The 14,254-nt window shown below is 39.8% G+C and overlaps 1 protein-coding gene across 13 annotated transcripts in view; it reads right to left on the reverse strand.

The window, feature by feature from the left end:
* LOC122564919 (formin-binding protein 1) overlaps positions 1-14,254 on the reverse strand; it is a 206,934-nt gene that overhangs the window by 124,516 nt on the left and 68,164 nt on the right. For all 13 annotated transcript variants that reach the window (XM_043720393.1, XM_043720401.1, XM_043720399.1 and 10 more), the window contains exons 3-6: positions 10,022-10,078; positions 8,793-8,940; positions 2,458-2,520; positions 1,395-1,499 (exon numbers count right to left, since the gene is read on the reverse strand). In XM_043720393.1, the coding sequence (XP_043576328.1) occupies positions 1,395-1,499; positions 2,458-2,520; positions 8,793-8,940; positions 10,022-10,078 (373 nt within the window). The remainder of the gene's footprint in view (positions 1-1,394; positions 1,500-2,457; positions 2,521-8,792; positions 8,941-10,021; positions 10,079-14,254) is intronic.

Genomic DNA, 14,254 nt, shown 5'->3' on the forward strand with positions numbered 1-14,254 from the left:
GGAACAGCCCTGCATGGGTAAGAGTAAGAGGCATGGTCAATGTGAGATCAGGTCTGGTGGTGTACAATGTTTGGGTAGGTGGTCCTGAACAAGTACATGGACAATATGCAACCTGAAAACGCGCAAGGAGAGAAACATACCCAGTTCCTCAACAGCTTTTTCGACAGTTCTGGTATCTGTGCATTCTTCCTCTCCCTCACATATTGAAGATACCCTCTGAATATGAGATGGACATGGCAGATGTCACCACATCAACAGATGCCACCTGAAGAGATGGAATTTCTTCCTAGATGCTCCGGGCGCAAGAGGCAAGCTACTGTGTGTTACTCGCTGCCTTTATCAGAAACAAAGTTGGAGGAACTTGATCTGATGCTAAAATGCCTCAGGAATAGCTACAAAAGGCCTATGACTTTGATTCAGAGGGGAAGGGATGTAGTGATTGTAACGAGGTCAGTCAGGTGGACCTCAGAATATGAGTTCCCTGGTTGGGGCTGTTAATCTGGGTCCAGTCAGGGAGCCCTGACTGACAGATCTAACAGGAGTGTCAGAGGTTCTGCTCATTCAGAACTGGCTCTGAGGGAGCTGGATCAATGTCAAGGACTTTCCATGTGTAAATAAAGGGTGACTTGGTCATGGGATACTGGCCTCTGTGAAGTTATTTCAGGAACCCAGGGTCATGGGGATTTCGAAGGAAAGTGGAGTTGAAGATTTTCAGATCGGCAACAATCTTACTAAACAGCAAAGCAGACTCAATTGGCCAAACATTTGGCCTATTTCTGCCCTTACTTCTCATTAGCATTGTTAAATCTATCAACAACCGGGGAGGGGGGGGGGGGGTTAGCATTGACCAGGGAATAAACTATATCATCCATTTAAATATTTTGGTTACAAGAGGTCAGAGCTGAGGAATTTTTTGGTGAGTAAGTCACCTCCTGACTCCTCAAATCCTATTCACCATCTAAAAGCTAGAAGTCAGGAGTATGATGAAATACTGTCCAGTAGCCTGGATAAGTGCAGCTCCAAATTCATGCAAGAAATTCAACACCACTGACAACAAAGAAGCCCAGCACACCAAGTAAACTTTCAATGTTCAGTCCATCCACCACTGATGTACATTAGCAACAGTGTGTATTTTCCACTAGATGTACAGCAACAACTCACCAGGGCTCTTACCAGCACTCATCCTCCAACATTAAGACAGACAAGGGCCTGGATACATGTTGCCACCACCACCAGTACTTTTGCATGTTAGTACAAAGAATTGAAGCAAATTTTCACCAGATTCATGACTGCCTTAAAAAAAAGTGTCATGTCAAAACAAACTCTAAACTACAAGGTGTGTAACGGTCACATGACATCAATTTTCAACTATTTATTAGCTGCTTTCAACTTACCTTTTCCACATCAGCCTTTGTTACATTCAGGTCATTATCCATCTTTTCAAAATGTTGTTGAGCTCGTTCTGCTTCCTTACAATCTCGCTCAAATCTTCTTTTACTCTATTAGAGAGCAGATTGTAGAATTAAATGGAGCAATCCCAGTTAAATACAGTCTTGCCAACTTTCAACGTATGCAAAGGGCTTTAAAGCTAGCAACTTAAATTAAAAACGCTCTTCAGTTTTGACTCCAACAGTGCATTTGCCAGCCTTGCAAAACATTGGGGTAAGTAAAGAATAGTCTATTTACTACAGTGTGACCAACTGGTTTCTCAATTTTCTTCCACTTCTTCATTGGTTAACTCTGAAATAATGACAAAAACCAGTCTCTTTTAAAATTATTGCTGGTTACTTTTGTCATTCATACAATATTTAAATAAAACCATTTTCTCGAAACACATTCCAACAGAAAATGCCCAATGATACTTTTGTAAAAGAAAAACTGCATTGTTATGCACCAATCATGACAAATCACATACAGCTCCATGGGAAGCTGATGAAATTATTTCTTTATTTAAAAAGTTGTAACATATTGCTCTTAACTGCTTCACCTCCAAATGCTAGCAGTACTAAAACAGTGCAAAATTAAATAATCAAGGTCTTAGTTCCTGTGTAAAAATCATTATTGAAGGGATACATTCCTTTTCAAAAATGGCAAGTGACTTTTTAAATACAAAAACTGAAATCTGCAACAGTCACTTTCTCACAATTCTAGTAAGAATAAAAGCATTGTCATCAAAATCCAGGCACCTTTACCTGTTGAGTATAGCCTGTTCTGACCAGAAGAATGAGAATCATCAGACATAACATTTCATTTTTATTTTAATAATTAAGTAACTTAAGTAATTTTTTATGTTAAATTACTATTACTTAAGTTTCAAACCCTTCAAGATTTTAAACCTAACTCTTAAGCCAGTAGCATACGATAAAACAAGTTCATTTTTGCTTACAATCAGGAGCAATAACTGCCTGTAATCAAGGCAGCTATATGCACTACATGCAAACTGTGGATCAGACTTACATTCTCAAGTTGTTTCCAACAACTTTCTATATGTTGTTGTGCCCTTCTTCCTTCTTGGAAATGCTGAAAGAGAAACACCACTCATTATTATTTCTGTAAAAAAATGTTCTGGTTCCAAACTAACCAATGGATAAATGCACCTTCTGAACTCCATCAATGATTCTATGCCACACCGCCTTTCAGGAGAATATCAGATGATAAAATTAATTTTAAAAACTATTTTTAAATAATGCCAATACGTCTACAGCACATACATTTGCAAAAAAAAATTATTTTATGAAGCTTTTAGTAGTTATTTGCATTTTCTTTCAGGTTCCAAAAGTGTTAAAGGGATTAAAACCTGTTTTTCATCATTAAAAACTTTTATTAATTTATTACTTTACAAATAAGAGTCTGGAAATTATTGCAGAACGTGAATCTGAATATATTCTAAAGTAGTTGAGATTTGATCTCAAATGTCAGCAAAATACATTACTTCAAGCAACAGAGAAAAACATTTAAAGGTAAAATAGCTAGTTTTACCATGCCATAGGATTGCTCTCTCACAAAAAAGAATTGGTGGTGGTTTAACCAGAGGGTCACTACGCCTCAGGCAAGGGAGAGGTTGAGAATGACAGCCCTTACAGTAACCTCAGCCAGCATAGGAAATGAACCCACGCTTTTGGAATCACTCTGCATCATAAACCAGCCATCCAAATGCAACAATTTGCAGTATATATTTGGGTAATGTTATAAACAGCAGAACTTTTGATTGCATAGAAGATATTGCAAATGTCAATTAACTTTTGGTCAAAGATATTGTTCATCAATAATAATTGATTAGTTCCCAAATTTAAAATTTTCTTTCAGCATTTAAATTTACGCAGGCACAAAGGCTTTCATTAAAGCCTAAGTCTCAAAAAGTCCATCAAGACTTAAGACATAATACAAGGCCATTTTAAACCAGTTTAGTTCAGAGACACATACTTTATTCTAAAAGAGCGGAAAAACCCAGGATAGTTTCAAATATTTACCAGAAGAGGCTAACAAATGGAGAAATTGATGAGTTAAGTACAGCAGCAAAGGGTCTGGACAGGAGACCATGACATACAAAGTTAAAAATCACACAACACCAGGTTATAGTCCAACAGATTTATTTGGAAGCACTTGCTTTTGGAGTGCAGCTCCTTCATCAAGTGGTTGTGGAGCACAAGACCATAAGACACAGAATTTATAGCAAAAGATCACAGTGTTATCCAACTGAAAGTATATACTGCAAAAGCCTGGATTGTAGTCAAGTCTTTTAGGATGGGTTGCAGGTTTCGGTTCATCAATATGTAAATCCAGAACTTCTTTGAATGCACATTCTTGAGATAACTTAAGGTTTTATTTTTAAAAAGGTGACATCTCAGCTCAGACTTTGATGATGCACATTTTTCGGTTTGTTTTGAATGGGGTGTGTGGATTTGAAAGTACAGTCATAAATGCGCTTAAAGCAAAATTCAAAAACAGAAGTCGGCTTCTAGAGGTTTTTAGTACATTGGATTGTATCAGGCAGAATACATTTGAGTGCCCTATTATATCAGAAATCTTACTTGGAAAATGTTAGCCCCATTGCAATAAGTCAAAGTAGAAGATTCAGTGGCTTCCAGAACAAAGTACACCAACAATAGAAATGCTTGCTCTTATTGATGGCGGCAAAAATATTTGAAGAATTTCTTTAAAAAGATTCAGTAGCAGCACCGATTGCTGCGCTGATAATGTGTCATTGTGGGCACAATGGGTTAATAAACACTCAACAAAATGTTTGAATAAAGGAAGATTGAAGATTAATATTGCATTTTAAAGCTGATAGAAACATAGAAAATAGGAGAAGTAGGCAATTTGGCCTTTGAGCCTGCTCTGCCATTCAATTTTATCATGGCTGATCATCCAATTCAGTACTCCGTTTCCACTTTTGCCCCTTACCCTTTGATCCATTTAACTCTAAGAACTATATCTAACTCCTTTTTTGACAGCACTTTGCCACAGACAGCAGTTGAAGCTGAGAATTCCACGGGCTCATCAACTTTCTCTTCATCTCAGTCGTAAATGGCCTACCCATATCCTCAGACTGTGATCCTGGTTTTGGACATCCTAGTCATCAGAACATCTTTCCTGAATTTGCTCTCACTAGTCCCATTAGCATTTTATAGGTTTTTATGAGATCCCCTTTCATTCTTCTAAACTCCAGTTAACGTTGTCCAAACCGATGCAGTCTCTCTTCATATGTCAACCTGGCAAACCTTTTGTGCACTCCCTCAATAGTCAGACACACCCTTCCTCAGATAAGGAAATCAAACTACACACAATATTCCATGTGTGGTCTCACTGAGGACCTGTATAACTGCAGCAAGTTTGGTGCCTTCACTATCTAATGCACTGCATGCTTACTTTCAGTGACCGGAGTACAAGGACACCCAAGCATCGCCTTTCCCAATCTATTGTCAGTCAGGTAATAATGTGCTTTCCTGTTTTTGGTAGCCAAGTGAATAACTTTACATTTATCTGCATTATACTTCATCTACCAGGTATTTACACACTCAGTCAACTTGCCCAAATCATACCGATATCCTCTTCACAGTTCACACTCCCATCCAGCTTTGTTTCACCTGCAAACTTGATGATATTACATTTAATTCCCTCAGCAAAATCATTAACATGCATTGTGAATAGCTGGTATCCAAGCATTTATGTCCACTGTATCCACCAGTGATTGCCTGCCACTCGGAAAATGACTCCTTTATACCGATTCTTTGTTTCCTGCTTGCCAACCAGTTCGACCCTCAATCCCATGCACTTTAATTTACTCTGTTTTCCATCTTTAATCAGTCCTTTTGTCTTCCTCTCCTGGAATCTAAACTATTACCAATCCTCAGGTTTGATGCTTTTTTGGCCGACTTCTATGCTCCTTCTTAGCATCTAATAATATCCCTAATTTCCCATGGTCAGGCCAGTTTTATTTTTATGCCAGACAGGAATGAACAATTGTTGTGTTCCTCCATGCATTCTTTAAATATTTGCCATCACCTGATCACCATCATCTCTTTAAGTAGCATTTTCTAATTTAACATCACCAGCTCACTCTTCGTATCATTGTAGTTTCCTTGATTTAGATTCAGGCCCCTCATCTCAGGACCACCTACATCACTCTCCATTTTGAGGAAGAATTCTATCATATTATGGTCACTCTTTCCCAAGAGGTCTTGCACAGCCAGATTGCTAATTACTCCTTTCTCATTAAACAATAGCACTCTAGGACAGCCTGTTCTCTAGTTAGTTCCTCAATGCATTCATCCAGAAAACCATATTATCGTACACATTTCACGAATGCCCCCTCTAAGGCATTGTTACTTGTAGCACAGAAGGAATGTCTCTACCTCTGGGCCAGATTCAAGTTGCATCTGCTCCTGACATGTGGCCAATCTGTATATAAATATCTGTAGGGTTTGATTAAAAAGATCTACAAATATATATAAGGAAGTAGTAAGCTGTGATACTGGAGCGATAGGAAACAGGCAACCTGTGTTGTTGGAGTGATGAGTAGGAATAAAACTCTAACTCGACAATTGGGCCTGGATTCTCTCACCAATATTAAACATCTGATATTCAACAACTGCTACATGTAATTTGTTCTCTGCGAATTCATATTGTTCACTGAGTCACCGTGCTGCCCATGGATAACAGTGAACATTAAATAAGTAGTCATGCCAGTAAATACAACTATCATTATAACAAGGCTAACTGATAGAAGGATACTTTGTGGTAAAGCTACTGGACCTTATCTCCTGACTCTAATATCAAGCTGTGAAACATTGTAGCAATGTGAACATCATTATAATGTGCAGATAACTTGATTCATGGACCATCATTGCTCTTTTACACTCTATTCAGGAAGGTCTTAGAGGGTGGTAGATGGAGAGGCAAGATGAAATATTGGGCCTAGTTTATTGTCAACAGTTAGGTAAGGTGAGGAGGATGCATAAAGGATCAGAGTTGGAGAAATTGACAGTGTTGATACGGCTGTATAACTGTGTTTATCTGTGCAAATTCTCAGAGAAGGCAACTGGAGCTTGGTGGTAGCTTTGAGACAAGCAGAGAGATTATCTGTAAAGAGCTGTAGGCAAATTAACTCAATAATTTTCTAAGTACAAATACCCTAGAACTTTCAAATTCAAACAAATGCTAATTTTAATATCAGATCACTGTGAACTTCGAAACATCCCATCACTTCTTAGAATTCCCTCAATTTGTTTTGTAGAACAGCAGTGCTGAGGATATGTAACTCTAAAAGGTAATTCTTGATTGCATGAAAAATGAAACTGTGCATTTTTGTAGCTATAATTTGAATAATTTCACATCAGAAAAAAACTAATGAATTTGATCATTTTTAAATCTGCTGATAGTAATGTGCATGCGCTTGTGTGTCTATATGTTCAGGTATGTGCCTCAGACACAATAAATTTATCACCAGCTTGTTAGAATTCTGCCCAGATCATTACATTGTTACAACACTCGAGCAGCATGATGGCTCAGTGGTCAGCACTGCTGCCTCATAGCGCCAGGGACCTGGGTTCAATTCCCACCACAGGCGACTGTCTGTGTTGAGTTTGCACATTCCCCTCGTGTCAGCGTTGGGTTTCCTCCGGGTGCTCTGGTTTCCTCCCACAATCCAAAGATGTGCAGGGCAGGTGAACTGGCCATGCTAAATTGCACAGAGTATTAAGTGCATTAGTCAGGGGTAAATGTAGAGTAGTGGATGGGTCTAGATGAGTTACTCTTCAGAGGGTTTGTATGGACTTGTTGGACAAAATGGCCTATTTCCATAGTGTAGAGAATCTAATCTCAACCCCTCTCTTGTAGCCATCCAAAGCATGCCTCTTCAGACAATAAAGCAGGTCCCTTTTAAAATCAACAATTGTATCTGCCACTGTCACACTTTCAGGAATGCATTCTATGGAGTAACTGCTCACTGCATAAATAGGTTATTCCTTCTGTTTTTACTGACTGTTATTTGTCCACCAATGACCATGTCTGATTCTTTTGCCATTAACCTTTAAATAGTGTCTGGTTCTTAATCTTCCCAATGCAAACAACTTCTGCTTTGTCCAGACCCTCACGATGTTGAATGCATCCAAATCTCCTCATCCCCTCCAAGGAGGGCAACCCAAGTCTTTTCAATTGATGTAAATGAAATTGCTCATCACTGGAACCATACTCCAGTCTATCCTGCTCTCTTTCTAACAGCTTCAGATCATCCCTGAAGTTTGGCCCCTAATAAGGGACAGAATATTCCAGTTTAGGCAAAACTAGTGGTTTAACTTCCTTGACTTTTTTGCTCTATTTCCCTATTTATAAGGCTAGAATCCTTTGTGCTTTGCTCGCTGCTCTTTCAATCTGTTCTGCCAGCTTCAATCAATCAATTATGAGTACATGCCTCCAGGTTTGTTTCTGCACCCCTGTAAGAATAATACCTATTATTTAATATTGCCTAACGCCTTCTGCTTACCGAAGTGAATTCCTTCTTACTTCTCTCCATTAAATTCCATCTGTCAATTATCCACCCTTTCCAACATCCTGTCAAAGTCCTGGAGTTTAATACCATTCTGATCACAATTTGAAATATTCTCAAGAAATAGAATATTATTTGTTTCTCAAGCTAGTCTCAACTGGATTTAGTCTTGACTGAGTTTGACTGCCTGGACATGAAATTATAACTGAATCACAAAACTAATGCACAATATGAAATACCCATGCTCATAGCACTTAAGAGTGCAGCATGGGAAATGGAAAGAGACTAAGTGGGGCTGGAAATCTTACACATTTCAGCTTAAAGTTTGCACATATTCCTTTGCTACAGCAGAGGCATCTTAACTTTGCATGTAACTGTTCTATCATGACATTGAGTGTTTTGTTCTTGCAACAAAATCTAACCCTATCCTCACTTTTAGCAATTTAAACTGAAGTTACTAATTTATTATTTGTATCACAAATATTGAGTGCCCTCTTAGTCTCTATCCCCATGCCAGACAAGGGGCTCTAAAACCAATTAAAATTTCTGAGATTTCCACTTTGACTTCAAATGTCAAATTGAATGCTAGTTAAAGCTTTATGGAGGTTTTAAGTCAGACAGTTCTAACAGTCATCATGTCTGTTGGAGGACTGATTTTTTTTTCCCAGTATAGTTTAGTGTCAGTTGTGTCAGTTCGAAATGATAGAGGTGATGTGTAAAAGTCTACAAATAGAGCTTTGTTAGGAGCTCAAACCTTTGCATTAACAGCAGTAATAAACACAAATGGCCAATACACAGAAGTTACCAATTTCCGTTCTTGCTTGAGTTCCTGGATGTAGCGTGACAGCTCAGCAAATATTAGCCCGCTCATGTTCTCAGCAATCACCTCATGCTGGCCTGCATAGTCGTTCATTTCATTCAAAATGGCTAGAAATGCTTGACATGATGTGTATCTGCAAAATAATGTATTCAGTGATATGCTACTTGCATTTTCTTAAAGATTCAATTCTAAAATTCTTAAATCAAAAGTCAGATGGTTAAGATATATCAAATCTAGAAGCAAACAACTTCCAAAATTTATCTTGAACTTCCAAAAATTGGATGTGTTGATTTTGTAAATTTTCTAAAATACAAACAGAGACTAACATTAATAAATTCTTCTGACAACACTTTAACAATTGATACATAAAAGCAACACTTCAAAACAGAAATCGGCTTACAATAAATAACGCAATAAAAAAAAATCAATGTACAGTGTTGGAGAATTTGTATATCATCCAAATAGCACATGCATCAATTAATTTCAAACAAAAATAAACATAATACATCTATTTAGAATATTCCTGGATTATTAGTTTTTAATTTGTGGTGTAAAGAAATGGGCAACCTTTGTTCATTTTCTTGGTTAATAGTAAAGAGCCATCAGCAGATTTGCATGAGAAAATATATAGAAACCAAGCTATGGTGAAAGAAATAGGCAGTGTCATTTTATCTCCACCACTTTCATGCATTTTCCCCTAACCTCTAACCATTTATCATTTCACAGGTTATTATTCTCATACTACTAACACCCCTACTGTATAACAAGATGCTAAGCAAAGCATTAGAATAATCAGGTTTAAATGTATTTTAGATTATTTACTGTCCATCTCCGCCATCATCAGAAGGTGTCAACATTATATTTGCCAAATTCTGTAATTTAAAATTGTGTGCTATTTCAGAAGACAAAACTAGGTCACAGTAATTTTGGAAAAATCTTAAGTATCTGTTTCTGCTAATTTGAAAACACAACTGACTTGCATGATCATTTATAAACGAAGAAAGTTAAAGTACTGAAGAATAACTCAACACTATCTTTCTGAGGATCACTGAATCCGAAACGTTAACTCTGATTTCTCTCCACAACTGCTGGAAGACCTTCTGAGCCTTTCCAGCAATTTCTATTTTTGTATGCAAAACGGTGTCTGGTATTTTTGCTGCAGTTAACAATTCATGGCTTGTGCTATTATTTTAATTAATTAAAAGGACAATCACCTCTGTTCTTCCTCTTCTCTGGAGTTCTTTTTTGGCTGATACTTCTTCGAAAGATTCCTGAAATGTAATTCAAATAAGATACATTAATTCAAAGAACTTTTTTTTAAAATTAAACTTTGTAAGACATGAGTAACTGCTCAGTTAGTAAATAAATTTGTTCCAAAGTTCCTTTCCATCAAGAGCTTAAGACTGAAAATACTGACTTCTGTTTTCCCAATATTTTATTCGAGGAAGTTTCTGCTCCTTTACCCCTTCCTCCATCCATCTTTTGCACTCCCAGCTACCTTCTCCCCCGCCCCACCCCCTCCCATTTATCTATCCAGCCCAGAGGCTTCCAGCCTCAGTCCTGACGAAGGGCTCTTGCCTAAAACGTCGAATTTCCTGCTCCTCGGATGCCGCCTGACCTGCTGTGCATTTCCAGCACCACTCTAATCTTGACTCGAATCTCCAGCATCTGCAGTTCTCACTTTCACCTGGTAAAAACAGCCCTGTCAACTCTGAAATCTTCTTTACTAACGGCTGGGGTACTACCAAAATTGGGAAAGCTGGTTCACAGACTGATTAGCAACAGCCTGACATTGTTGGCACAGTGGCACAGTGGTTAGCACTGCTGCCTCACAACGCCAGGGTCGCGGGTTCGATTCCAAAGCCAGGCAATTGTCTGTAGTTTGCACATTCTCCCCGTGTCCTCTGCATGCTCCAGTTTTCTCCCACAGACCAAAGACGTGCAAGTTAGGTGAATTGGCCATGCTAAATTGCCCATAATGTTCAGAGATATGTGCATTAGTTGAGTAAATCTAGGATAAAAGGGTAGGGAAGGCGTTTTGGTGGGGTACGTTTTGAAGGATTGGTGTGGAGTTGTTGGGCCAAAGTGTCTGTTTCCACACTGTAGAGATTCTAAGATGATTCAGTGAGTATGGCAGACAATATCTTAGAAACCAGCAACATCATTCTGGATATATCCTGTTCTACTGGCAAGATAGATGCAGCAGAGTTAAAGACACAGTGGTATACGGCTGGGAATGAGTTGCCTTCAGAGTATTCAAAGTGGACTCTGGGCCCAGAGAAGTCAGGTTAAATATGGGCAAGGAAACTTCCTGCTGATTACCATCCTCCATTGCCTAATAAAGTTTGACAACACATGGAGTCAGCACAGAGGGTGGCAGGGGCAGAAAATGTACTCTGGGTGGGGGATTTCAATGTCCACCATCAAGAGTGGCTCAGTAGCAGCACTGTTAACTGAACTGGTCGGGTCATAAAAGACTTGCTGTTAGACTGCATCTGCTCATCTTTACCAATCTGCTGGCTGCAGATGCATCTGGCCATGAATGTATCTGTAGGAGTGACCAATGCACAATCCTTGTCAAGAGAAGATGGTAAAAGAGGGGGAGGTGTGGCATTGTTGATCAGGGACAATATTACAGTTGTAGAAAGGATGTTTGGGGACTCGTTAACTGAGGTAGTATGGGCTGAGGTTAGAAGCAGGAAAGGAGAAGTCACCGTGCTGGGAGTTTTCTATAGGCCTCCGAATAGTCCCAGAGATGTAGAGGAAAGGATAGCAAAGATGATTCGCGATAGGAGTAAGAAAGGCAGGGTACTTGTCATGGGGGACTTCAACTATCCAAATACTGACTGGGATCACTACAGTACGAGTACTACAGATGGGTCAGTTTTTGTCCAGTGTGTGCAGGAAGGCTTCCTGACACAGTATGGAGACAGGCCTACAAGGGGCGAAGCCACTTTAGATTTAGTACGGGTAATGAGCCTGGCCAGGTGTTAGATTTGGAAGTAAGTGAGCACTTTGGAGTCAGCGATCACAATTCTGTCAGGTTTACTTTAGTGATGGAAAGGGATAGGTGTAATCCACCGAGTAAGAGTTCCAGCTGGGGGAAGGGAAATTACGATGCAATTAGGAAAGATTTAGGAAGCGTAGAATGGGGAAGGAAAATGCAGGGGATGAGCACATTAAAAATGTGGAGCTTACTCAAGGAAAAGCTCCTGTGTGTCCTAGATAAGTATGCACCAGTCAGGCAGGGAGAAAGATGTAGAACACGTGAGCCGTGGTTTAATATGGAAGTGGAATCCCTGGTTAAGAAGGAGGCGGCTTATGTTAGGACAAAATGTGAAAATACAGTTAGGGCGCTTGAGGGTTACAAGGAAGTCAGGAGAGACCTAAAAAGAGAGCTCAGAAGAGCCAGGAGGAGACATGAGAAGTTGTTGGCGGATAGGATCAGGCTTTCCATAGGTATGTCAGGAATAAAAGAATGACGAGACTTAGATTACAGCCAATCAAGGATAATAGTGGGAAGTTGTGTGTGGAGTCGGAGGAGATAAGGGAAGCACTAAATAAATATTTTTCGACAGTGTTCACTATAGAAAATGAAAATGTTGGCGAGGAAGATACAGAGATACTCGCATCTAGACTAGAAGAGATTGAAGTTCACAAGGAAGAGGTATTAGAAATACTGCAGAGTGTGAAAATAGACAAGTCCCCTGGGCCTGATGGGATCTATCCTAGGATCTTCTGGGAAGAGATTGCCGAGCCTTTGGCATTGATCTTCAAACCATCATTGTCTACAGGAATAGTGCCTGAGGACTGGAGGATAGCAAAATGTTCCCTTGTTCAAAAAGGGTAGTAGAGACAACCCTGGTAATTACAGACCAGTGAGTCTCACTTCAGTTGAAGGTTATAAGAGATAGGATTTATAACAATTTAGAAAAGAATAATCTGATCCGGGACAGTCAGCACGGTTTTGTGAAGGGTAGGTCGTGCCTAACGAATCTTATTGAGTTTTTTGACAAAGTGACCAAACAGGTAGAGGAGAGTAAACAGGTTGATGTGGTGGATATGGATTTCAGCAAGACGTTCGATAAGGTTCCCCACACAGGTTATCATACAAAATGCGGAGGAATGGGATTGTGGGAGACATAGCAGTTTGGATCAGTAATTGGCTTGCTGAAAGAAAACAAAGGGTTGTAGTTGATGGAACATGTTCATCTTGGTGTCCAGTTACTAGCGGCGTACCGCAAGGGTAGACATAGATAGGATGCAGAGCTGGGCTGAGAGGTGACAAATGGAGTTTAATGTGGACAAGTGTGAGGTGATACACTTTGGACGGAGTAATCAGAATGCAAAGTACTGGGCTAATGATAAGATTCTTGGGAGTGCAAATGAGCAGAGAGATCTCTGTGTCCACTTACACAGATCCCTGAAAGTTGCCACCCAGATTGACAGGGTTGTTAAGAAGGCACACAATGTTTTGGCCTTTATTAATAGAGGGATTGAGTTCCGGAGTTCAGGGAGAGCCTTTTTCCAAGTATGGGGATGGCAAACACGAGGGGACACAACTTTAAAGTGAGGGGAGATAGGTACAAGACAGATGTCAGAGGTAGTTTCTTCACTCAGAGTAGTAAGGGTATAGAATGCTTTGCTGAAACTTTATTGCTGGAACAGCACATGGCAAACACGAGGGGACACAACTTTAAAGTGAGGGGAGATAGGTACAAGACAGATGTCAGAGGTAGTTTCTTCACTCAGAGAGTAGTAAGGGTATAGAATGCTTTGCCTGCAACAGTAGTAGATTCGCCAAGTTTAAGTGCATTTAAATCGTCATTGGACAGGTATATGGACGTACATAGAATAGTGTAGGTGGGATGGGCTTCAGATTAGTATGACAGGGCGGCGCAACATCGAGGGCTGAAGGGCCTGCACTGCGCTGTAATGTTCTATGTAAAGTCCTACCTTCACATTGAGAATGCTTTCCAACATATTGTGTGGCACTACGAGTGCAAAAGGGGATAGATTTAGCAATTCAAGACTGGGCATCCAAGAGGCACTGTGGGCCCTCAACATCGGAATTGTACTCTCGCACAATCTCCACCTTGAGATGCACAAATCCTGCACTAAACCATCACTGTCCAGTCAGGGAAATAACATTGGTTCAATGGAGAATGCAGGACAGCCTGCCAGAAGCACCACCAGGCATACTTGAAAATGAAGTGTCACAGAGATGTACAGCATGGAAATAGACCCTTCGGTCCAACGCATCCATGCAGACCAGATATCCCAACTCAATCTAGTCCCACCTGCCAGCACCTGGCCCATATCCCTCCAAATCCTTCCTATTCATATATCCATCCAAATGCCTCTTAAATGTTGCAGTTGTACCAGCCTCCACCACTTCCTCTGGCAGCTCATTCCATACACGTACCACCCTCTGCGTGAAAAATGTG

Source organism: Chiloscyllium plagiosum, chromosome 30 (genome assembly GCF_004010195.1).
Source record: "Chiloscyllium plagiosum isolate BGI_BamShark_2017 chromosome 30, ASM401019v2, whole genome shotgun sequence".
Taxonomy (NCBI): Eukaryota; Metazoa; Chordata; class Chondrichthyes; order Orectolobiformes; family Hemiscylliidae; genus Chiloscyllium; species Chiloscyllium plagiosum.